The sequence below is a fragment of the Lissotriton vulgaris genome, chromosome 5, assembly GCF_964263255.1.
Source record: "Lissotriton vulgaris chromosome 5, aLisVul1.2, whole genome shotgun sequence".
Taxonomy (NCBI): domain Eukaryota; kingdom Metazoa; phylum Chordata; class Amphibia; order Caudata; family Salamandridae; genus Lissotriton; species Lissotriton vulgaris.
Window position 1 is genome coordinate 1,267,814,089 of NC_141693.1, and position 27,118 is coordinate 1,267,841,206.

The window sequence follows — 27,118 nt, forward strand, 5'->3', positions numbered from 1 at the left end:
TGGTTCACAATTTTATTCATACTTATGATGAACCTGGTGTAAAAAACTGCAAAATTCCTCCACACTTTCGACTAGCTACCATCCACAGATGGCTGGTCAAACTGAGCGCCTCAATCAAACTCTGAAACAAAACCTGCGTTGCCATGCTGTTGACGTCACAGACTCAGGGGTGGATCTCCTCTGGCTGACAGAACTAGAATATACCAACTGCTATCAGTCATCAACAGGTAACACCCCACACTTTGGATTGCATGGATTCCACCCAAAAGTATTCCCTGTGACATTGCCAACCTCTATAAATACCACAAATGCAGTTAAAGACTCTTTGACTCACATACATCATGTTCATGTACAAACCCGACTACATGATCACCTTGAAAAAGCCAAAATGACATACAAGGTACAACACGGTAAACATCACAGCCCAAGTCCTGTCTATCACCCTGGAGATAAGGTATTGCTCTCCACTAAACAGTTTGCCTTTAAACAGAAGATTCTTATGTTCATAGGCCCTTACACAGTGCTCCATCAGGTGAACCCTGTTATGTTTAAACTTAGTCTTCCTCACACATTGCGAATACACCCTGTGTTTCAAACATCCCTTTTTAAGACAGCTCCTACTCATTGTCCACAACGTCCGGCCCCACATTGGTTCAGGAAGAATGGGAATATGAGGTACATGCAATTTTGGACTCACGCCGCAGAGGGTCCTCTTTATGGTATCTGGTGTCCTGGAAGAGCTATGGTCCTGAAACGGCTCTTGTGAACCAGCTGAAAACATACATGCACCTCAGTTAATATGTTGCTTCCACCTCCGCAATCCCCAAGAGCTGGCACCTAGATCACGCTTGGCAGGGGGGAACACTGTTAGGCTTTTGGTGGTGCACGGTCTAGGGCCCTCCCCATCCACTCCTCTCACAGGAGTTTATGACAGTCACATACGCAAGTACCTGTCCTAATGTGCCAGGACCTATGCTAGTTTCGGGGTGACTTGTGGGAAAGTTCATGAGGCCGCTATTGTAGCACCTAGGTGGTAACTGTGTGAATGTAGGTCCTTTTAAGGACCTAACCATGTTTGTGCCATGTTACTAATGCTGCCCATCCTGTTTTGCAAGCTACCTTTGTTTCTTTGTCCTTATTTTGGGCCATAAGCATCCCTGGGACTATATTTCCCAGAAGCCCCATTGGCAGCCATCTTGGAAAAGATGCGTCCATAAGCACGTCACTGCCATGGGATACATTCTCACTATTTGTTGCCTGTCGATGCAAGCGGAGCTTACAGTTCATTTCCCATGCTCAGCAGTCAATTTTTGTGTGGAGACACAATTCTGGGGACAGGAGTATCATTATCTGGCAATCTAGAAAGGCTGGAGTGACCTTTACAGTAGATGGGTTTGGAGACTTTTTGACCAATATTTGGGCACATGCAGCTCTCGCAGGGGCGTTTCCAAATACAGGGAGAGCGATCTCTCCTGACTGCTGGCAAGTTGTGTTGGCATAGTGTTCTATTTGACTAGAGTGAGTACTCCGGCATATATAATTGGCATTGTGCAGTTTGAATTATGCACTTTGTATTGGCAGTTTGGAGCGTGCACTGTCTTCAGAAACCTGATTGCTATTACGGCGTATATAATTCATTTGCGCGGTTTGGAGCGTGCACCCTATACCTCAAACCTGATTGATCATAACATCAAAAGAAAACATATGGTGTGAATGTATGAATGAGACAGAATATCATTTGTATGTATTAACCTCATGCGCGCGGGCCGTTTTCCCGCTGTGCGCTGAGTTTAAAAAAAAAAAAATGCGTTACATGACGAGCTCAGTTCATCATGAGCGTACGACAGGCGTAATTCATGACGAGTTGAGCTCGCCATGAGCGTCAAAGAGGTTAATAAAAGTGTGATTATAGAAAAAAGTATTTTAGTGAGACATGATCACTCTTGATTTTTGGTGCATTGAAAAGGTGCTCCCAAGCGGTTGAGCCATTGTCAGTGATTTTACTACTAAGTTTCTATCAGAAAGCGAATAAAAGTGCAAATGCCAGTAGATATGTAGGTCTTACTTTGTATTTGTTTGTATAACCATTTTTTTCCTTAACAGGTCTCCTTTTCAGCTGTTCTCTTCTTAACTCACCCCCTCCTGCACCGCATGACAAATCTAACACTCAGCGCTATAATGGCAAACTGAGTTGAAGCTGTCTAGTTGTGGTTCACAAAATAAAATACCCCATGCAGATCCTGAGGAAGAGGCCACATCTGACAATTAGACACTCTAAAGCAACATTCTTTCAAAATCAACTTGACACAGCAACCAATTGACCAAAAAAACTGTTCGAAATCATCAAGAACCAAACAACCCTGACAACCAAAGCTCCATCTTCAGACTACAAATCCCTCTCAACTATGAAACTTTCACCTTCTTCTTTGATGAAAAAATGATGCTAATCTCCACCAATATTTAGACTGCTCTGAACCTCTTACTGCCTGAAACCCCCCTACCCCACCCCAATTGACCTAGACGTACCCTCCACACACATCCAAAAACAATGCCACATGGTCATGTTTCAGAAACTTTGTTGAAAGCGGCATCTCCAATCTTCTGTCCTCCTTGAAATACTCATACAATTTCATTAATCCCCTTCCTTCGAAACTTCTCAATGAGTCCATTCACCTACTTCTCCCCTTATTGACCAGAATTATGTTATGTTATGTTATTTTATGTCTTCTATAGCGCTCGGCTACTCAGAAGAGTGTCCCGGCGCTTTATTGACAACCAAGAAAGACAAACACAACACAGCAAGATAAAAGAAAGCAGGGTCAACAAAGCATTACAAGAAGCTAGGAGGCAAAAGCCAGGTTTTCAAACCCTTCCTAAAAGCCAGCAGATTAGAGGTGCTGCGTTACGTCAGGGGCAAAGTGTTCCAGAGCTGAGGGGCCCGAAGCATAAATGAGCGACCTCCAATACGTGCCCTCCTCACACGCGGAACAATGGCAAGAAACTTCGACTCTGACCTCAAAGATCGAGCCGGTATTTCGCCCCCGTGGCATAAAAGGCCTTATGAGCGAGGGTTAAAGCTTTAAAAAATATCAATGCCTCACTTGGCCAAGGCTCTATCTCTGACTGCATAAAAAGTGGCCATGTTACCCAATCTTAAAAAAATCAACATCGACCAATCTGACCACCAACTACTGCCATATATCTAACATCTTTACTCTGGCCAATTTCAGAACAGGATATATCATCGAAACTGCCTTGATCCGCATTATGTTCCCACGACTAGAATTAATCTTGCTTACTTATCTTATTCAACTTATCAGCGATGCTCAACATTGTCAATCACGAAACCGTATTAAACTATCTAGAACATAGGACGAGTCTCTCTGGTACCGTACTTAAATGGTTCTCTGCATTCCATCACAAAAGATCTCAGTGCGTCTTAATCAACCACGTTCTCTCTGACCAGTCGCCAGTGGCGCTCGGAATCCACCACAGTTCTTTTCTCTCCCTGACACTGTTTGGCCTTTACCTGGAGCCACTAACTGAAATCCTCACACTTTCACACCTCTTGCCACCTGTATGCGAACAGTACTCAACTCTACATAAAAATTACATCTCCCAATGACATTAGCACCCTAAATAACACAGCATCATTGGCTGGCTCACAACCATCTCAAACTAAATGCCTTTAAAACTGGATTCTTATTGATATAACCGCCCAGTATCACTCCATTTATCAAAGTTTGGCTAACACATTTTATTGTCCTGAGCTGTACCCCAAACATCATTGACTCTGCAAAATTTCTTAGAATACCCTTGGACACTACCCTCTCCATGCTAATATATATCAGTACCACAACCAGAGGAGCTACCATCACCTGAATGCACTAAGGAAACCAAAACCTTTCCTTCCTATAGCTGATCTCAAAACAGAAGTTGAAGCTCTTGTGATATTGAAATTAGACTATGGCAGTGCTACCATTGTGGGCCTTCTGAAAATCAGTCTTGCTCCCCTGAAGGCTACCATGAGCACCGCAGCAAGGCTCATCAATTGCTTAAAAGAAGGAATATCACCCTGACCTCCACTCTCTGAAAAGGCTATGCGGCTAAGATGCATCTCAAAACTGCCTGTATGACCCACAACACTACACAATAACACCCCCACCTGCCCGATCCTAGAACTTACCCTATCTGGTAGAACCAGATCTTCTAGAAGCACAACCTCTGTACTACCTAAGCCAGAAACATTTAACAAAAAGAAAACCTACAATCAGTCCTTCTCTGGAATGGCCCCTAAACTCTTGAAATCTCTCCCTCTGGTGACTAGGCACAACCTGTCCACAGCCACCTTCAGGAAGGAAGTAAAATTTCTACTATCCAAGAGATTCCTCTCACATGGAGGATACACATCTACCCCATGTGCAATTGTTATTGACTTGCCTGAAGTTCCATTCTATCATGCCGTCCCCCAAAATAATGAGATCAGCACTTTCCAAATCTCTGCACACTGACCGGACTCCCTATCGGATTCTGCTTACATCAGTATTTTTCATTTATTTTTTGGTTTGTATATACTGTATTCTTGTCATATACCATTGTAACCGCTCATCATGTGTTTCCTAACGACCTCTCGCTAATATGAGCATGTACTCGGCTTACCTTGTGTATACTATTACCTTTCGTTATTCCTGCAAAGCGCCCTGCCGCCCGCGATATAAAACTCTAAAAATAACAATTTATGTTAAAATGTTATGTTATGTGTGTTAAACAAATTTATTGAGCGCGACTAACACCATTAGGTTTCTTGGCGCTTGTGCTGAGGGAGCAGTGAAGAGAGCGTGAGAGCGGAAACTAATTATAAGACTCGGTAAAGAGGAAGGTTTTAAGAAGGGATCTGAACCTGGAATATGAAGAAGGCAACCTAAGAGGAAGGGGAAGGGAGTTCCAAAAAGATGGAGCTAAAAATGAAAACCTAAGGCCACCGTGTTTCTTCCTCTTAAATCTGGGAACTGATAGCAGGGCCATATGAGATGACCGAAGATTGCGAGGAGGAGCATACGGGTGGAGAAGGGAGGAAATAAAAAGGGGACCGTGGCCTGCAAGAGATTTTGAAATGATGCAGCCTAACTTGAACTTACAGCGAGCGGATACCAGGAGCCAGTGGAGACTTTTTAGGAGAGGACAAACGTGTTGATCTCTAGGTTGGTGGTAAATCAGGCGAGCAGCCTGATTTTGGATCAACTGAAGTCTCTTGAGTTGGTAGTCAGGAATGCCTACATACAGTGCGTTTGCGTAGTCAAGCCTAGAAATGACTAACGTGAGCAAGGCCAGAGTAAGGGCCTCGGTAGTGAGTAGGCGAGAGATTTTGCGAATTTTCCTGAGTTGGAAGTGGCTGGAGGCCACTACTGCGCTGATCTGGGGCGTCATAGAAAGATCATTACTAATGACGACTCACAGTCTTTTGGCTGAATTAACTGGGCAAGGAGGGCTGCCCAGACTCGCCGGCCAAAAGGAAGGTTGCCAAGGATTGGAGGGTCCCCCGACAAGAACCAGCTCGGTCTTGTCGGGGTTGAGCTTCAGGTGGCTTGAGCTCATCCAATTGCTAATGAAGCAGAGCGTGTTTTGAAAAGTAGTACTTGATTCGTCAGAGGAATCAATGGTAAAGACCAGTTGAATGTCATCCGCGTAATTAAACGCAGTGACACTCAACCCACGAAGAGAACGGATTAAAGGGACCAGGTACAAATTAAAAAGGAGGGGAGACAAAGAGGAGCCCTGCGGGACGCCGCAGGTCAGTTCGACCTGAGTAGCGGAGAACTGGGACAGCCTAACGGCTTGTTGGCGTTTAGTCAAGAAAGACTAAACCCAGTCCAGGGCGGTACCCTGGATGCCAGCCTCTCTGACACGGTCGACCAAAATACCATGGTCGACCTTGTCAAAGGCGGCCGACAGATCCAAGAGGACCAGGGCCTGACAGATGTTGGCGTCGGCCCCTCTGCGCAATTCCTCCATCACGGAGAGGATGACTGCCTCTGTGGAATGCGCAGGTCTAAACCCGGCCTGCTGGGGGTCCAAGACGCACGAGTCCTCAACAAAAGTGCCAAGGGTTTGAGTTACATGTGACTCCAGGACTTTACTGAGGAAAGGGAGGAGGGATATAGGGCGATAGTTGCTCATGATGGAGGGGTCTGCCAAGGGTTTTTTCAGAATGGCAACCACCTCGGCCTCTTTAAAGGAGCAAGGAACCTCCCCAGTAGCCAGAGAGTTGTTTAGAAGGGCCAGGGGGGGTTCAGGGCAGGAAGTAAAAGCTTCCCGAAGGGCCGAGGGGGGGGCAACAATCGCCAGGAGAACCCGAAGAGACTTCGTGCAAGAGTGAAAGAAAGTTGACTTTCGAGATGGGGGGAATCTGAGTTAAAATATGGGTGTTGAGATGGTGGCAGGAAACAATAGGCGGAGAGGGGACTGGCGGGGCTTGGGCAGAGATACTGGTTTTAATCTTAACAATTTTTTCCACAAAAAATTGGTTCAGGGAATCACATAGGGACTGGGAGGGGAGGGGTGCAATAGTGACTCTCACTGGGTTAGACAGTTCCTCAACAATTGAAAATATATCCTTGGATTTGTTTGAGGAGTCCAAAATTCTGTTGGAAAAATAGAGAGATTTAGCCAAAGCTATGGCTGATTTATACTCTCTAAGCAGGGAGGAGAATATCTCTTTGGTCTCGGGGGCGTACCCCCGGCTCCAGCGCCGCTCTGCCTGACGAAGACCAAGTTTTTGGGCTCTGAGTTCCTCGGTAAACCACCTCTGGGCGTCATGACTACGCCTCGCTCTGACTAGTTTTGAGGGTGCCATCAAGTCAGCAGCAGAGGTAAGCCAGTGAGTGAGACCCTGTGTCTGAGAATCGATAGAAACAAAAGATCCAGTGGTGGGTGGGGCAGATGAGCTAAGATGGGAGGTGAATTCGTTTAGGTCAGCCCTGTTCCAATTACGTGCCAAGAAATTCGTTTCTCTGGCCTTGGTAACAGGGGAGGGCATAGCTAGAGTGAAAGTAATTAAAAAATGATCTGACCAAAGGCAGGGGAGAATAAGGGGTGCAGAGATGTCCAGGCAGAAGGTCCAAACCTGGTCTAAAGTGTGGCCCTTGATATGAGTGGGTGAGTGTAGGTGTTGAGTGCAGTTTAAGCCTAGCATGAGGTCTGAGAAGGCCAGTGAGCCTGGGGTTTCATGAGCATCCGACGGCCAGTAATTGAAGTCTCCCAGGACTAAAACGTTACCGTTATTGATGGTGAGCTGGGAGATAAGATCACCAAACTGGGCCGAGAAACTGGGCATAGATTGAGGGGGGCGATAGACCAGGACACATATGAGAGATGACCCTGGCTGCTCTAATCTAAGTACAAGGCAATCAGTCATGGGAATACTGGTAGTGGGCACTGGGGAGAAACGGATTGGGTGCCTAATAATGGCTGCAACCCCCCCACCAGCTTTACCAGAGGAACGATTGACTTGCAATATATAATAACCCGGGGGGATGGCCGCCAGGATATCGGGGGAAGAGTCATCTGTGAGCCAGGTCTCGGTCAGAAACAAAATGTCTGGCTGTTCCGACCCCAGGAGATAAAAAATATCTGACTGGTGACTGACCAGGGACCGGTTGTTAAGATACATCACTGACAGAGGGGATTTTAAGACTCTTACCGAAGGAGAAGTACAGGACCTGGGCCCCGGGGCTGGTAGCCTGGCGGTAAGCGGGGGGGAAATGATCTCTGGAAAGGATTTTCTGGCCGTGAGCAGGCCGAGTGAGGCGAGCCTAGGGGATGACTCAGGGGAAGGGAGTGCGAGGTCATGACACATAATAAGGGAGGAGCGGGAATATGTGAGGAAAGAGGCAGAGTGGCGTGCCCCTTGCCCCGGATGGCCGTGGACGGGCGCAGACGGGCTTAACTCAGGAGCAACTCCGGCGCACCTTCGTCGCGCCCGCTGCGCTCGTCCGCTGCGCTGACACATACTGCCCGTATAAATAGGGGCGGAGCGTCGGTGGAGTGTCAGGGATAGAATATGGTGGAGGTCAGCCCAAGCAAAGATGGCACCCGCTACCACTGGGAACCCGCGACCACGATCAGCCCCCAGCCAGCAGCTCACCTCTGAAACCCAAAACTCAGGTTAGTAACTTGCATAACAAAAAATACAGTGAAATTACATTTAAAATCAATGCGCAGCGTAAAAGCGCCTCCGCACGCAATCAGCGGGGCGAAGTGCAGGATATTTAAGGAAAGAGCTCTCTCAGCGTCCGCAAGCCAGCCCTCTGCCACCGGGCCACTTGCAAGCACTAAGCGAGGGAGAATCGCGCTCCTAAATAGGGGCGGAGCATCGGTGGAGTGTCAGGGATAGAATATGGTGGAGGTCAGCCCAAGCAAAGATGGCGCCCGTTACCGCTGGGAACCCGCGACCACGATCAGCCCCCAGCCAGCAGCTCACCTCTGAAACCCAAAACTCAGGTTAGTAACCTGCATAACAAAAAATACAGTGAAATTACATTTAAAATCAATGCGCAGCATAAAAGCGCCTCTGCTCGCAATCAGCGGGGCGAAGTGCAGGATATTTAAGGAAAGAGCTCTCTCAGCGTCCGCAAGCCAGCCCTCTGCCACCGGGCCTCTTGCAAACACTAAGCGAGGGAGAGTCGCGCTCCTAAATAGGGGCGGAGCGTCGGTGGAGTGTCAGGGATAGAATATGGTGGAGGTCAGCCCAAGCAAAGATGGCGCCCGCTACCGCTGGGAACCCGCGACCACGATCAGCCCCCAGCCAGCAGCTCACCTCTGAAACCCAAAACTCAGGTTAGTAACCTGCATAACAAAAAATACAGTGAAATTACATTTAAAATCAATGCGCAGCGTAAAAGCGCCTCCGCTCGCAATCAGCGGGGCGAAGTGCAGGATATTTAAGAAAAGAGCTCTCTCAGCGTCCGCAAGCCAGCCCTCTGCCACCGGGCCACTTGCAAGCACTAAGCGAGGGAGAATCGCGCTCCTAAATAGGGGCGTAGCGTCGGTGGAGTGTCAGGGATAGAATATGGTGGAGGTCAGCCCAAGCAAAGATGGCGCCCGCTACCGCTGGGAACCCGCGACCACGATCAGCCCCCAGCCATCAGCTCACCTCTGAAACCCAAAACTCAGGTTAGTAACCTGCATAACAAAAAATACAGTGAAATTACATTTAAAATCAATGCGCAGCGTAAAAGCGCCTCTGCTTGCAATCAGCGGGGCGAAGTGCAGGATATTTAAGGAAAGAGCTCTCTCAGCATCCGCAAGCCAGCCCTCTGCCACCGGGCCACTTGCAAACACTAAGCAAGGGAGAGTCGCGCTCCTAAATAGGGGCGGAGCGTCAGTGGAGTGTCAGGGATAGAATATGGTGGAGGTCAGCCCAAGCAAAGATGGCGCCCGCTATCGCTGGGAACCCGCGACCACGATCAGCCCCCAGCCAGCAGCTCACCTCTGAAACCCAAAACTCAGGTTAGTAACCTGCATAACAAAAAATACGGTGAAATTACATTTAAAATCAATGCGCAGGGTAAAAGCGCCTCCGCTCGCAATCAGCGGGGCGAAGTGCAGGATATTTAAGGAAAGAGCTCTCTCAGTGTCCGCAAACCAGCCCTCTGCCACCGGGCCACTTGCAAATTAAATTAAATTTAGCATCCAAGGTGGTAACCCAGATGACAGTTCCTGGAATTTGCTGGATAGGATGTTGATATTGGTGTACATCTTTAGTAATTGTAGGGCAGAGATTATGCAGGGGTAAAATGAAGTTGGAAATTAATCGCTTAGAGCAGTGGTTCTTAACGTGTGGTCCAAAGATCCCAGGGGGTTCGCGAGGCCTACTGAGGGGGTCGGCAACTGTTTTACAAAATCAAATATTATTAAAATGCATTAATTAAAATTGATTAAGTCTATACAAATAAAGATTAAAATCAAAAATTTTAAAACTTTTTCTACATTTGATTGTGAATTACTCATAACATTGCAATATTTGAGCATTTGTTTGGTGTATATATTTTTTTGTATTTGTGTGGTGTGTATTGTTTTGAGGTCCAAGTCATAGAAATGATAGGACAGGGGTTCCTGGATTCCAGTAATGATTCAGAGGGGGGCCACAAAAGTCAAAAGTTAAGAACTGCTGGTTTAGATAAAGTCTATTTTCTGAACCAGAACAACATTGCTATTTCTTAGTCACATACCTTCTACTCCCAGTGGGTAGATGGCAAGGTTGGCCTTCATTATCTCTCACAATGGATAGTTATTTCAACTACTGTACCCTTTCTGTCCATCTCGTCTTCCCAAATCCATTTTGTTGCATTCATTTGGGCAACCAACCCTTTCTTCATGAGTTTGAGTTTGAGTTTAAAATTTCTTATAGAGCGCACGTCTACCAGCGGTTTCTTGGTGCTATAGCTAACAAGGTCGAGGGCTAGAAGGCTGGAGGAGCTGCTGGCGTATTATTCAAAGGACTTCGTAAACAGGAAGGTCTTGAGGTGTTTGCGGAATTGAGGGTACAGGGGGATGGAACGAAGTTCAAAGGGAAGGGAGTTCCAGAGGATCGGGGCAAGAGTGGCAAATTTTGAGCCTCCCCACTTCTTTCTCCGGTAGCGTGGGATGATGAGGAGGGACTGGGAGGACGAGCGGAGTTCTCTGGTGGGGACGTAAGGAATGATCTCAGAAGAGATGAATGCTGGTGCCAGGCCAAGTCGGGCCAAGAAGGTGATAGAGGCGAGCTTGAATTGGACCCTGGCTCGCACAGGGAGCCAGTGTAAAGATTTCAGAAGAGGGGTAGAGTGGTGAAATTTTGGAAGTTTGAAGGCCAGGCGGGCCGCCTGGTTTTGTATCTGTTGAAGGCGCCACAGGCTATATGCGGGGATGCCGGCATATAGGGCGTTGCAGTAATCCAGGCGGGACACCACCATGGCCAGAATGATGAGCTTGAGGGCGGAGAAAGTGAAGAAACGGGACACCCTGCGTATAGTGCGCAGTGAAAGGAAAGAAGAAGATACCACAGAGCTAACCTGGGAGTGAAGGGTGAGTTGAGAGTTGAGTTTTATGCCTAGGGTTTTGACAGAGGAAGAGGGTATAGGAGAGGGGCCAAGGGAGGGGGGCCAGAAAAGAGGAGACCAGGGGCTGGATGAACCACCCGTCAATACCAGCTCGGTCTTGTCGGGGTTAAGTTTGAGATGATTGTGGTTCATCCAGTCCCTGATATGGAGCATAACAGATTGAAAGTTTAGAACAGAGGAAGGGGAAGAGGATAGATTGAAAACAAGCTGGAGGTCATCCGCATAATTGAATACGGCGACCTCCATCTGTTGGAGAGAAAAGATAAGGGGGGCGACATATAAATTGAACAGGAGGGGGGAAAGGGAAGAGCCTTGGGGGACCCCGCACTGGACTTTCCGGACGTCCGCTGTGAAGTCACCCAGGCGGACGGCCTGGGTGCGGTCCCTCAGGAAGGAGGAGAGCCAGACCAGGGCGGTCCCCCCGATCCCCGCCGCCTTGACACGGGATAGCAAGATGGTGTGATCCACCGTGTCAAAGGCGGCTGAGAGATCGAGGAGCACTAGGGCCTGGGACTGATTGGTATCCATACCCTCCCTGAGGTTGTCTAGGACCGAGATGACAACGGACTCCGTAGAGTGTGCGGGGCGGAAGCCGGCCTGGCGGGGGGCAAGAGCTCCATGCATCTCCACAAAGGAGCTCAGAGCGCCGGTGACATGGCGCTCGAACACCTTAGCCAAAAATGGCAAGAGGGAGATGGGGCGGAAATTGGCAGGGACAGAAGGGTCTGCCCCGGGTTTTTTCAGAATAGGCACAATAACCGCGGACTTCAAGGGGTTTGGGACTACGCCTTGAGCAAGAGAGCTGTTGAGGAGATGAAGGGGGGGGGGTCTGGGCAGGTAACAAAGATATGGCGGAGAATGTGGGCAGGACAGGGGTCAAGCGGAGAACCAGATTTAACCAGGGGAACTAAGGAGGTCAAAGATTCCCTAGTGATGGGGGGGAGGGTGGTGAGTTCATCCTTGGGAGGGGGGCATTGGGGGTCAACAAAGGAGGGAGAAGGGGGAGGGATGTTGGCCTTGATGGTAGCAATTTTGTGGATAAAATAATCGTTGAGGGAGTTGCAGAGTTCTTCGGACGGGGCGGGCTTAAGGGTTGTTCTGTCCGAGAACGCCAGGTTGTGGACGATCGTGAATATATCCTTAGACTGGATGGAGATTTGCTGGCCATTAAATCCATTATCACCAATACCTTATCTTTGTTCGTACAGAGTGACTAACTAAAGCTCCCTGATGATGATCCATTTCCCTAGATGTATTCTCAGAACCTTTTGACCTTCAGTTTTTACACTCTCCACCTACATATACTCTTACTCATACTTAACAATGGATCTCAATTTCATTTTGTTACGCTTTCATTCTACTGACTTCTCTATAACAACTTTTAACCCTTGATCCTGTATTATTGTCTACTACTTTCAGGCATACTGTCCTTACTCTGCCATCTGTTTCTCTATCTACACATAAACAAAATAATCTGCACAATCTGTCCTATGATTCATTAGTTGCCTCCGTCTGGGACATTTGCCTCTATCAAACTATTCTCTTTGCTTCTTAAGGCTCATGCCATCTCGTACCTTGTTACTGCTCTTTCTGTTTATGTTGATGTTTTGTAAAGCGCATGGCTACCCGAAGGCTTCCCCGCTCAATGCTCTTAAATCTTTCATTTGTAACGCTAAACCTCCTCAATCTACATTTTACCATAAGATCTCGTCCCTCTGCAAAACTGGCTGTCATTTTGAACACCAATGACATAAACATGGAACCTCTTTTTTCATATCTTGCTTCCTTTTGGCCCACTGCAACAGTGCTTCAAAACTGCTGAGGAATACACTTGTTATTGTGCAGTCTCATGATCCTCATCTTTTATTGGGAATGTTTAACTAGCTCCTTTCCCCTAATTCTCCTATCTCTTCCTTTCTCTTTTCTCACACTGCTTATTAATTGTTTTTGTACTTCACATAAAAAATATCAAACATACATGTTCCATTCCTCTCTTTTCCAATAGCAACCTCTTCTTTTCCTCCTGAATCTTGTCTTATGAAACTTGTCTGTCCTCATTGTGCGTTCATTGGTAGGAATTACCTATATTCACTGAACTGGGTTTTTACTATATTCTATTCAGGACAAGACTTACTGTATCTCCCATTTTCCAATCACTCAAGTGTGCATCCAATACTCTTGCATAGCTGGTTTCTCTTTTCATCTGAATGCTTACCACTGTGCTCTTCCCTTCTTCCTTCAAATCTACTACAGTACAACATTTTCTCAAAAATGCTACTCTTGATCCCAGTGATCTCTTACTTCTCAATCATTTCTCTGCTTTCCATTCTTTCTAAGGTACTGGAAAGTATTGTCTTTTCTTAACTCTTTTCTTTTATCCCAGCTAATAATCTGCTCTATCTTGTTCAATCTGTTGTTTTTCCTCGTCATTCTATTAAGACAGCACTACATTCCATCTTTTAAGTTCTACTTCATGCTTAATTTACACTTCGCTGGTGATAATTACCAGAACTATTTTTCATTGTTCATTTGTACTTAATCTCTTTGTATTGAGACCACTGCTTGTCTTTCTGGATGCCAATGTGTCTCCTAAAATCCAACCTCAAAACTAAGATTCTCTTTTTCATCCTCCTCCTCCTATTTACTTTTCTTCTACTCCCGTTCCGTTTTCTTCCTTAGCTTGGAATCACTTTGGTTCATCATTGACTTTTTTTCAAACATCTTTTATCAGATGTCAAGAGCTGTGCCTTGTTGTTCCATAACATACATAAATAAAATATTTCCCACCCTCTAATCTCTCATATTGCTGATTCGGTGATTGGCTCTTTCTCACACTGTTCTTTGCCATTAATTGACCTTCCTAAATATTTGCCTACACCCCTTTAACCTATCCGAAATTCTTTCTCTTTCTTCTTGGCTACTGAACTCATATTTCTGGGCTCAGCTGTGTTGCCTCTTCATTACATCTTAGCTCAGATTACATTATCTTTATATTAATATTAAATGCATATACTAATTGCTCACCCTTAAAGCTTGGGGCAGAAACAACACTCAACCTGCTCTGGAAAGGTTGTGGGAGGTGAACGACAGACCAGGGGAATTGTTGACGATCCGGAACACTAGCCCGCTAACTGCACACCCCAGCACTACTCACGTGGAGGGTTTGAGGTTCGTTCTAGATCATTGGTGGAAGAGCCCTATGTAAAACCTATGATTACATAGGCACCTTGCCTGGCAACTTCTTGGTAGTGGCTTTGACTCTTAGCTAAATCTTAGCTCGCATCCGTACTCCGATCACTCACCTTTGTTGTTTCTCTCCTGTTTGGTTCCCTCAGTGTTTCTGGTCCTTTGCCTTTTATTAGTCTGTTGCTTTATTGTGCTGTGCCTTGTTTCTCCTAATTTACTCTCCCAAATGGACTGGTGTGCTCTGCAAAGAGTCCAAGGCAGTCAGCTGGTTTTCAGGTCAGTTTATGTTCTCTAGAGTTACACCCTCTGCTGAGACCAGTAAGCCTACTCTCTGTATACTTGTTTACTTGGCATTTCTATCTGTCGATCCCTCTCTGACATCCAGCTGCGTCAACTCTGCAAACTCCATCAGTAACTGTCTTTGAGATACTGCTCCGGAGAGTGTGGTAATGGGCTCTCTCCATTATTTAAAGTGGCATGTGGGGGACTGTACATTCTCTGTGATGTCACTGTGTGATGTATTAGAATGTGGAGCTTCAGGTGAGGCGCGGCTCTAGATCAGTAGGATGCACCTGGATGTATTTTCTCTTCATGCGGTAAGGGGATATTAATACAGGGGCTTATACATATTCACAGTGTGCAAATCGGTATTCATTACCTAATGTACAACGTGGGGTATTGTACATTCTCTGTGATGTCACTGTATGATGTATAAGAATGCGGAGCTTCAGGTGAGGCGTGGCTCTAGATCAGTTGGACGCACTTGGATGTGTCTTCTCTTCATGGTGTATGGGGCTGGTAATAAAGGAGCGTATACATATTTACAGAATAAAATCGTTTTTACCGAGAGAATTGCTGAGGTTCCGAAAGAGTCACATCTGGTCTTTTGTAGTGGTTATGTAATTGAGGTGTTTGGAATGTATACACACGTCATGTAAAGAATGTATTACTTTGATTGCTGGGAGCCTTCTGAAGTCTGGGGTTTGATGGGCTTTGTCAGTTGCTTGTCGGAATCCGGGCTGATGAGGCGCTCCTCCTGTGGTTGGAACCATGAAATAAACATACTCGTTTTACCTACATTGGTTTCCTTGGAATATTAAGACCATCAGTCTTCTACATCTTTGCATCTCTCTCTCTCTCTCTCTCTCTCTCTCTCCTTCACCTTCCCTGTTGTCCCAGCATTCCTATTGTAGACTGCAAGTTCAATTTAGCTCTTGGTGTAGATTCGGGAAGCACTGGTTTTCATAGCGTTCATGAACTCAGAACCTGACAGTAATCTTTCTTCTTTGATTTCTGTTCATAACCCTACTCTTGAGTCTTGTTCATACCATCAATTTTTTCTCTGTTTTCCAACCTCTGTGTGCCTCTTCTAAATCAACAATCAATACGCTCTTCTCTTATTTTCTGTTTTCAGGAAACTACTTACTGGTGGTAACTGCTGCATGAGAGTAACTTTGTGGCACCTTTGTAGATACCTAATTTTTTCACCTTGTACTGTACTATCTGTTGTTTATTGCTTGTAAAGCCCCTTGGATAAATACAGCATCATAAATCAATAGATATGCCAATGGGTACATTTGATTTTGACTGACAGTAATATTACAATGAAGAGAATTTTCGATTAGTGATGGGTTTGTTGGGAAAGCAGAACTTTGCTATTTGCTGCAAATTTAACTCAACGTTTTAAACATGTCAGAGACACCTACTCCCAAACAAATCCTAAAAACAAAGGAAATCACGAACTATTGGTGGTTGAAAATTGTGATTATAAAATTTAATAGAAGTGATTTATGGCCAACCCATTATAAATCAGTAACTGTATACTGCAGGCAGGAGAATGCATAGTTGAACCTCACTAAATAAGGCCTTCAGCATCTGCTGTAGACGTTGTCGGTTACCACTTCAATCCAGCCATCTTCTTTCTTGACATTCTAGCAACCAAACTGTGCACACGAGCTATATCCTGGTTAATAGAGAATGTAGAGAATGTTCCGTTTTCCCAGTGACTCCTTTAAACATGGAAAACCGTGAGTTAAATCAGCTGTACAGGTAGTGATATGAATGGCTTACTCACAATGCAGCAACCATAACGCTCTTGAAATTGCTCCATGTACATATAACTGAACCTCTTTGCACAAACTGTAAACTTGCACCTGACATGTATCCAGAAACTGCTATCAGCCTCGTTCATTCATGCAGACCAACACTACAACCACTTCTTCGAAACATAAGCTGGAATTAAACTATGTTTAAATATTGACCTGTGGATTCCTCAATGTTTTTCATGGATGACAATCTCCTCATTCCTTCTCTATTGTTATTTGCACATTAGCACTGCATTAGTGGATTGAGTGGTTCAAAGCAAGCAGTAACCGAGTAAGAGCTATTTGGGTTGGTAACTCGTGTTCGTACACCAACATAAGTTCTTCCTTGACACATCTTTGGAGTCCTAATAAAGTTTGGTGCTTGTGTCCTAGGCCCTGAGGCAGTTCTTACCTCTGTAACATGGCGGTGTCTCTGCAAAATCAGACATTATTTGTTTTTGGTGGGTTACATGTTTCCTTTGGCATATTTGTCTCTCAGTTATATTTGACTGAAAAAAGTGCTGCTTTACGAAGGCCCATGGTGGCTGTTGTGTTAAAATAGTGCCTACTGACTAGGGCACTGGACTGAAATGGTGCTCATCAATGTGACATTGTCAGGTTTTGCTCCCTTGATGGAAAACAACAACAGCAAAGAAATCATAACGAGGATACCAGTGCACGGTTCTTAAGAAAATCATGTCAACTAACAGCACCCGAGGAACCACCAGGTCTTCGTGCTTGTTGCTGCTATCCATTGCCATCTTAAAATGTAAGTGCTGTTCCCGATCTCTTCCTCTGCAATAGAGGGAGTGTTGGGATTAGGGAGTACTTGTATTCCCTTATTTTTGGAAACACACGAAGGATCTTCTTCCATCAGCATTAACAATGACAAAACTAATGGCAGTAGAAGCTGTGGTAGGCCAGGCATAGGCAGCTCATGGTGAGATGGATTGAACACGTTTCTTGAGTGATGTTTTATTATAGTTCCTGCGAATATGGGTGAATATCACACTTACGCCCATCGAAGTCCATGTGTCTTTTAGGATATTAAGACTGAAAGTTGAAAGAATAACACTTGCACAACACTCCGATTAAGACACATCTCTGTAGACATAACTCATAACTCTCCCCGGTCAAACTAAAGACACTAAATTCAGCAGGCAAAAGTCATACTAGAATAACAGCATCTGAATGGCGAAGAGGCTTGGCTCCCTTCATCATCCAGTCCTCTGTTTGTGTTGTATTAAAGTGGAATGTCATGTATTATATTAAAATGGTATTTTCAATGATTTTTCAATATAGATTATCCCTGAAGTTAAAGCTGCAAGTACAAAATGCTTTCCTGAAATGGGATCCAAAAGTTGTAAACATGCCAGCTATTCATTTCCCTTCTACACCCACCCCCAAAGTGCTATTTTCAGACAGGCTCACTGACTTCCTGAAATCTTCTCCTCTGGAGCAAAAATGAAACACTATATCTCATGTCTTAAAATTTGTCTTAACCATCACTTCATATATTCTTGCTTATAATGTAGTGATAAAAGCAATTTGGGGATTAAGAAATGACTTGCAAAGAGGAAAATACTCTGAAATAAATAATGTGAATGATGTTTCCCCTCATGTGAATAAAAAAACTTGAGACTTGGAGATTTCGTCTGTCCATTGGATTTGCTTTGAGAAAAAAAGCATCTAGGTAAAAGCATCTAGGTATGCAACACGTTGTCGCAAGCCCCCAATCCACACCTCGTCCTTCCACATCTTTTGAGCTGCAGGTCGAATTCAAATATTCGTTGTTAAATTTCTCTCAGTGGGAATGAATTCTTCATCGTCCATTGTGTTCTTCGATTTATTGCAATAATTTTGGCACCTCCACCTGCAAACAGAGAAAAAGGTGTTCAATTTCTTAGCACTGTCAACATAGTGGTCAGTAAATGCAACCACACCATTACCGTAATAGAGCAAAGATGATCACATTACAACAAAGTAAATATCAAACATGGTACGGGAACAGTGGGAAAAGTGGTCAGCATCCTAGAACTGGCCTCTGGATTCATAGGTCAGAGCAGAACACGAAGGGCATGGTTGAAGCTAGTTTCTTCTTGTTTTGGGTGTGTAGGACGGTTGATGAGAACTCTTTAGTCTGCACTTATAGCCAGAATGAGGTCTGGCTGAAGTCAGAGGTTTTGGAGAAGGTCCCTCTAGTCAGTGGCTGCGTTGTATCAGAATGCTTGCTCTTGTATCTTTTCTTTATGTCAAACAGAGGATTCCTAACTTGTCATTTTACAAATGTTGCTGTTGGCCTACACAATTTCTCTGGTTCACTATGCTACGGTTTGGGATGTGCAAGTGGATTTGTAATACCTTAAAAAAATATATTCCAACCTTCATAATCACATTGGCTTCTAGACCTTTTTTCCTCTTGCACAGCACAGATTGTGTATTTTAGGTGAAATAGCCATGTAACTGTGGAAGGTTGATTTCAATATTCCCTTTCAAAGAACTTTCTTCCTTACCACCCAAACATTGTTATTCTTTCTCTTCTTGTCTCATTTAGGTTATACAATCGATTATTAGTCCTCCTTTCTCATCGAATGTACGATTTAACAATCAATTAGTAAGTTGACCAAAAGCAGGTATTACAGGTATAGTGATTGAAAGCAGGGGGCTGGACTAGGTAGGCGAGACACAGGGAAAAACAATGCGAGCAGACCGTAACTAGCTCTCAGGGCTAGATTGGCACAGGTATCTTGAGCCCATCTGTATCGAAAGGTTGCATTGAGAGAGTGATACACAAATTCCATCTTATCCTGTTATTTTTTTTGACAGAATTTATTCTTGTAAAAACTGTACCAGTCCCTGAAACACTGGAGTGCGTCTTGAATTTTTCTCTTAAAGTTGCCTTTAAATCCCTCTTTCGTGTTTTAGTCAATAAATCTGTATATTTGTCTTGTAAGCCAAATCATTTGGCAGATTAATTAATGTGAACAATTCCTGCACTGTACATCCAGTGGGTCAGACTAGTGTGTAGCACTCACTCTATCAATGCAGTATAGGGCACATTTTAAATAGTTTTCCAAAGTTACTTTTGGTTGCCAATGTAGTCGTGTTATTTGACTATTACTTTAGCTAGCACCATGCTGTCTAAAGTGAGGTGAGAGAAAGTGATTCATGGATGGAGCATTTAATTGTAGGGTCAGTGAAATTCTGTAGCCATTTTTTAAGATTGCAAAATCTCCATGGAAGATCAGAAAAATCCCTATTCCAGAGCATCATTGATAAGTTCACAAAAAGTGTAGCCGCAATAGGATAGAAATCTCTCTATAAAATGTGATGATCAGTGTATTGTGATCCATGTTGCCTTAACACCTTCAGCACAGCGCAGATTCCTGCGCTGTGCTGAACGTTCTAATGAGCCAACGGGCTCATGACGGAACGGTTCCGTCATGAACACAGGCCAACCGACGCTCATGACGGAACCATTCCGTCAATAGCATCGAAGGGGTTAAACATTTTGGTCAAGCCTGTAATCCATCTTTGAAATTACTCATCTTTTTCTTACTGTCTGATCAAAGCTAGGGCATTTACAAAATGTTCTGTATAGTGCACTAAGCGCTTCACTCTGCTATCACAGATTATTGTGCTCGGAAGGTAAATATCTCACGAGGTACACAGTCTCTTACACATTCTTTGAGAGGTGCCAGTCTTCAAAAGAAAATGTATTGTAGCCCATTCCTATTACGATAGAGCTCTTAAAGAATACATTTATCTCACCACACTACCAGACTAGCGCTTCTTACTTTGTTTTATAAGAACCTGAACGTCTAAAGAACACTACAGCCCCGCCAATGTGGATCACACATAGACAATCCATCCATGTTGCTTGTAATAAACATCCACAATCCACTTCCTATCCTGTACCCACATCGATCACTCGACTAATTAGTGAACTCAAAATGCCAACTAAAACTAGACACTAAATGTATTCTACACCAATGGTGTGTGATATATGGTTAGAAGTGTGGAGACTTCCCATCTGCCAGAATAGCAATTGGAAAAACCTAGTCTCGTGGACTTACGGAAGGGCACCTGAAAATAAGAGACCTCCTCAATATTTGGCAAGCACAACATTCAAGAGCACTCGATCAATGGTCACAGTTATGAGCTAAATATTGCTATGCAAATCGCACCTCAAATAAGAATAGTCATCAGCATAAAACAATGAAGGTCAGCATGCAAACCAATCAGTTTAGATCATGGATCTCATTGAGTCTCTGAGGAAGAGTCTTTTGTCATGCATGAAGATTGCTTTCCATGTATTTCCTTCTTTTTCCAATACACTGCTTCACAACTTGCAGATCTCTTATAGAGCAGTGAACAAATGAGCTTTGACTTTTTAGTGCACACATTGCTGGGTGAGTAGAGTATTGCATATGGGGTGGTGTGTGCTCTGAGTTTCTTATTAACATCACCAAACTCCCACCTGGCCTATGCACAGTAAGGGTGCAGTCTGGGTAAAAGTAAAGTTTACTCAACTAATGTTATACTTTGCCTCATGTGAGGTGTGAACTTCTGTGTATACAGCAATGCATGTCTGCATCCGATCAACTGTGATGCATTTCAGTCAGATAGAGGGATTGAGAGACTCTGCATACCATTATTCATTTGGTGTAGCATACTTCATCGGTGAAGAACATTTTGGAATTTATATTTTATTTGGCTTAGGTGTTTAGAGTGGGGGTTTATGCGGTTTTTGGTTTGTGGAAGGCTCCCAAGAGTGCTCTAGTTGTTACCACTAGGGGTGTGTGAAATTCACATAATTTGCTTTTGCATAGTTCCAGAAAATGTCAGCAAATTGCGCAAAACTAAGACTAATTACACAAAATTCAAATCTGTGAATTAGCTCTATATTCTAGCAAAATCAGATACAAAAAGGGAATGCTTAGAGAGTTCCAAGAAGTTCTTTTGAATGTTCAAACTTAAGTTTATGTTGAAGCATTTTTTGAGAGCCTTATATCAGCTTCTTAGCTATCCAATAAAGCAAGAGACATGCAATTGTATTTCAATCCCAAATTTTCTTTTAGTAATCATCCAACATCAACCCAGCAACGCGTTTTGTCCCCGAAATGGGACGTCATCAGGGCTCAAAGCATAATAAAATATACATATAAGTATAAATACCAAAAGAAATAAGAAAACCAAATAATCATAAGACATCAGACATACAAATGATCCACCAAATTGTCATTACAAATTTGCCATAAAACACATCATGGCCCCCTGCACCTACCAAGTACAAGACCAAAAACAAGGAACATCAAAAATATATCTCACCTAAAACATCCAATCTCACACTATTCATCTTTCACCAGTTATATCATATTTCCTACTGGTCAATTCTTACTCATATTATACAATATATATCATATCCATTCCCTGAGCATAAGGATCAAATGTACCCATTGATTCAACAATAACATTGTATAATCGGTATTTGTTGCAAGCTAAATGAGACCTAAATGTTTTCTCACACTTATAACATTTTATTTGTAAAAGTCATAGTATTTCGTACTTCGCTAAAAATATTTTTTTTATATATCTTCCTCCTTACTGAAATACCCCCATATTAAATTAACAGTCACCATCTTAAAAACATCTAAATAACATCTTAATTTATGCAAATGCATATTCCTTATCACAATTAATGCATGCAAATATATCAGGTCACCTAACTCACTTTTATTAAGTTTATCCGATGAATAATCGTCAAAATTATTCATCAAATAAAAGTCATATTTCCTGTTCTTCAATGGGACCTATGAGAATAGAATAGCAACAATGTCTACTATCAAATGACTACTGTCAATATTATAGCTAGTTTATCTCCAGCTACTATATATCAGAAGACCTAGCATTCTAGCATTATTAACGGTAACTGTCAGCTGATGGTTCATGTGAGTGTATGCAATTGTTTTAAAATATATGTGGATCGCACCAAAAAAATACTGAAGTCTAGGATACTAGAACATAGGTGGGCACCAAGGCATCAAGATGCTAAATCTCCTCTGGCAGAACATATTAAGGAAAGGCAACCAACAGCATTTAAATTCCATGGCATACAAAGCATAGAAGAGGATCCTGGGGGAGGACTTGATCTTGAAACTTCACCAAACAGAAGTAAGGTGGATTAATAAGCTACAGGCAGTAGAGATGGGGCTAAATGTTAAAAACGAGATTCACTACTTTCCAATGATTTTATTTTGGTCATTGAACTTTTCGGTACTGATTTGTCACCATATCTGTCGTAGTCTATCTGATTGGTGGTCTGTATGATTGGACTAAGTAGACGTATCTAGTTCTTTTGAGGTCAGGAGAGGACCAGAGAAAATAGAGAAATATGTCAGAAAGACAGATTTTGTATGTGTATAAGATACCAATGACTGACGTCATTAGTGAATCACCTACGGACTGTCCTTGTTTGTGATATACAGTGAGGCTTATCTTAGATTCCACTTCAGTAGTGGACAACTAAAATGAATTGTTTGTAAATAATCAAGTTTTTATGGGTATATCTCTAGGATGAACAGGGTTTTAATTGAAGAATATTCTTCCACCCAGGAAATAATTTGCAAGGTTCTTCTTCAAATCAGTTCAGTTTGATATTGTAGGCAGGCAATCACTTATGCCTGATGAATTTAGATCCTTTTGTAGGTTGGGATTTTGCCACTAGATAATCAATAGAAAAGTATGGGGCTACAGACCGGATGACACCTCTATTTTATTATTGCTTTGATGGTTTTCACCTACTTTCACATAACTGGTGAGCTGTTTACACATTTTTTTCACCTAAACGCTGTTGAGTAAGACTTAGTTTAATTTGACGATTTTTTAAATATACTTTCGAAAGACTGATGAGCAATTAACATTTTCATGCTCTTTAAGTGTGCAAATCTATTTCATTATGGTATTGATCTGACGGCTTCCCTGCACTTTCGCTTGGTTGATGAGTTATTTACATGCCATTACCTTAATGCTCTAAAGTACGATGCATATTGAGGGTAACTTATTGATGTGCAAATTTATTGGTAGTTTTTGAACTCAGACTTGAGGCACCGAGATGTTCAGATATGGATGAATCTGGTAGTTTTTGAACTCAGACTTGAGGCACCGAGATGTTCAGATATGGATGAATCTGGTAGAATTAAAAAGGGAATATGTAGTGCTTTTAGACTGGAGGGCTTTTATCTAATCTTGATATCACTTTGAGAGAAATCCCTCAAATGTGGGTATATTTGCATTAGTTTAACGGAATATATCGGGCTTGAGTAGACAGTAAATAGGGGATAACAAGCATTGATATTTGGGATCCTATCATTGGACTATGTGTATGCCAATCACAACCCAATTTCAATGGTAAACTCTCTGGTCTTCACGTCGTGGAATATTATCCTTTTGTGGCTATATATTTAGGATCCTATGGTGTTGGTGGTGTGATGGATAAATGAAGTTTATTGATGTAAGTGAATGTCCTGAGTTAAACGGAGAACAGGTACGGAAACGTCAATGCTAACTTTTAAGGTCTTTTCATTTGATGACATGCTAACCAATCAGTATGCGCCTCTGGTGGTTTTCTCTCCGGTTGGTTCAAGAGGGTGACATGCCCGCAAGTCATGGTTAACATTTGGATTCTTCTTATTGGATGATGTCCTATCCAATCATGATATCAAGCTGATTGTTTCCTCTCTGGCCAGCTTTAGATTGTAACATTATCCCTCTTGATCTTGTTTTCACGTCTATCACCTGATGACGTTGTTAGATATTTTGGAGTGAAAGTGAATTGTAGTCTTTTGGAAAATATTTGTTTTGTCCATTTTTTGACATACTGTTGCTTTGTCAATGGACGTTCTTTCATCCAATTGGATTCTTTAATTCCGTAGTTTCCTTTCTGGTCTGTAAGGGGCAGATACATTTCCACTGGACGTTCTTGAGAAGTGGGCTGATTGGGTAATTTGAATTTTGGAGCAACAGGTGTGGCCAGTCTTTCTCTTAAAATGGTTGTTGGGGATATTGGATGGTACACGAGAAGCCCCGCATGGAGAATTATCGTGTCTGTCTTCGTAATATGCACAGGTTGTTGGAGATTGGCTTTGGGTATTGTACTCTGGCTGATAAATCATTATGTGTCAACACAAATAGGGTCGAAAGTTCCTCAAGGGGAGTATACCTAAATGTAGGATGCTCCAAAAGAAAGGGTAGAGAAATAGAGATAAATTACATGATAAATAATTATGCCATTGACAAATGATCATTAGTGGGAGAAAAGTATTTTTATTTATTATTTATTTAATAATTAGAGTTGGAGGGAAACTTGGTTACATGGTATTCTGATATATAGTAGCTGGAGATATACAGGCGGCTATAAAAGTAAAAGTAACCATTTGATAGATGATTTTGTTGCTATCTATTCTCATAGGTCCTACTGAGGAACAGAAAAATGATTTGTTTTTTATCTACACTTTTATTCATCGGATAAATGTAACAAAAGTGAGTGGAGGTACATGATATATATTTGTTTGCATTAAATATGATGTGGGGTGTGAATTTGCATAAATTAAGAAGTTGTTTAAAAGATCTTTTTAGAATGGCAACTGTTATTTCAATTTGGGAATTTCAGTTAGGAGGAAGATGTGTAAAACAAACTTTTCAACAAAGTATGAAATACTATCACTTTTAGTTATAAAATCTTACAATTGTGAGATATCATTTAGGTCTCAATGATCATGCAACAGATACCTAGTGTACAAGGTTATTGGTGAATGCATGGGAAATATTTTTTTACATATTCTCAGGGAATGGATATGATATATATTGTATAATATCAGTAACAATTGACCAGTGGGAATACGATATAACTGGTCAACGATGAGTAGCGTCAAATTGGATGTGTTGGGTGAGATTTCTTTTTTAAAGGTATTTGTTTTTTTCTTGTACTTGGTCGGTGCATGGCGCCATCATGTGTTTTATTGCAATTTGTAATGACAATTTGGTGGATTATTTGTAAGTGTAATTTTTTAAGATTATTTCTTTCTTTTGGTATTCATACATAGATGTATATTTTATTGTGCTTTCAGTCCTGATGAAGTCCCGTTTTGGGACCGATATGCATTGGCTCGACTGATGTTGGATGATTACTGAAAGAGTAAATAAAAGACAGTTAGGATTTTCGAAATACAATTGTGTGGCTACTTTTTTACTGGATATCTAAGAAGGTGACATAAGGCTCTCAAGAAATGCTTCAACATCAACTTAAGGCTGAACATTAAAAAGAACTTCTTTGGACTCTTTAAGCACTCCTTTTGGTATTTTATTTTATTATTGGGTATGGTCTCGGAGCAGTAAGGCCATTGTAAGTTTCAGTGTTGTCCTTTTAAGCTACAATCAATAGTACATGTGGAGCTGCTCTTTCTAGGGTTTAACCTATATTTTAGCATAATACATCCTTGCTTCAATTTTTGACACAAGGCTGCATTTCACACAAAAATAGTGCAAAGAAGCAAAAGCACCATGAAAAAAACCGCACACACTCTGTTGTTCCTGTGCGTTCACAGTAAATATTTACCACGAAAACAAGTTCACTGTGAATGGTGTAAAATGACAAGAAGTGGCTTAAATATGAGAATTTTTCATGATTAACATTTTGCAAATTTTCTGTAATTACACCAACATAATTTAAATTCCTGCCCAGGGATCATCACCATCAGAGTGGTTTGAGGAAATAATGGGAAAAGTGAGCAAAAGCATGCAAAGCTCATCTATGCACCTAAGAGACACACACTGGGCAGCTGACTATGAGCATAGAACCCAAATGGAGGGTGAATAATCCTAGAAGCAGGGGTGTGTGGATTTTGCGGAGTTGCACTATGCAGAATTCCGTGGAGTTGCATAAAAACTCAGTGGAATTCTGCAGATTCCACTCCGCCCTAGTAAGAACACAACAGGGCCAAAAGAGTGGGCGGCAGGGTGCTCATAGAGCAATAAAAAATAGATCCAGTCCCATCAAGCTGCAAAATTCCTCTGGGAGGCGAGATAACATTTCAGATGGGTCTGAAGCCTCAGCCCAGCACTCAGCAGCTGACGGGGTGCCCTACCTGCTCAATGGTGGTCAAGGGAAAGGTACGAACTGTCCAAAATGTGCTACACATGCCGCCGATATAGTACACATATTTGCCACATGCCATTCACTAACTATTATCCGATCAGAAATCTCTAAATTTCTTTCTGAAATCTTTCAAAGTCCAATCGTTATCACGACAACAGAAATAATGTTGGGATTAGAACAAGGTTTAAGATCCGGAGAAACACAAGGCTTGATATCCATATCTATGGCCATCTTTAGGGTCTGTCTGGCAACTGGATGGCTGGATCCAACGCCTCCGCTATTTCAACAGTGGCGATCAAGACTCCTAGCTAGCTATAGTCTAGAAATAGCTATATACAGGAGGAAGGGGCTACAAAGGAAAAAAAGGGGTCTCGAGATTTGGGGCCCCCTAATTAATTGGCTGCAAAATAACGAATAATGATAGGCAGCAAGTAACTTATAAATCATGTGAAAATAACATGACTTAATAACATGCTAATGAATGGACGAATGAGTATGGAGATAGAAAATAAATAAACCTAACTTATATAATTTATCGATCTAATAATCTAGCTACTTTTCTTTTCTTCTTTTCTTCTCCTCTTCCTTTTTCT

General features: G+C 42.8%; 1 protein-coding gene across 1 annotated transcript in view; it reads right to left on the reverse strand.

Annotated features, from left to right (window-relative positions):
• Positions 1-16,030: 16,030 nt before the first annotated feature.
• The window catches only part of LMOD1 (leiomodin 1), a 183,738-nt gene continuing 172,650 nt past the window's right edge, over positions 16,031-27,118 (reverse strand). The window contains exon 3 of the mRNA XM_086923111.1: positions 16,031-18,242. Within this exon, the coding sequence (XP_086779237.1) occupies positions 18,216-18,242 (27 nt within the window). The 3' untranslated portion in view covers positions 16,031-18,215. The remainder of the gene's footprint in view (positions 18,243-27,118) is intronic.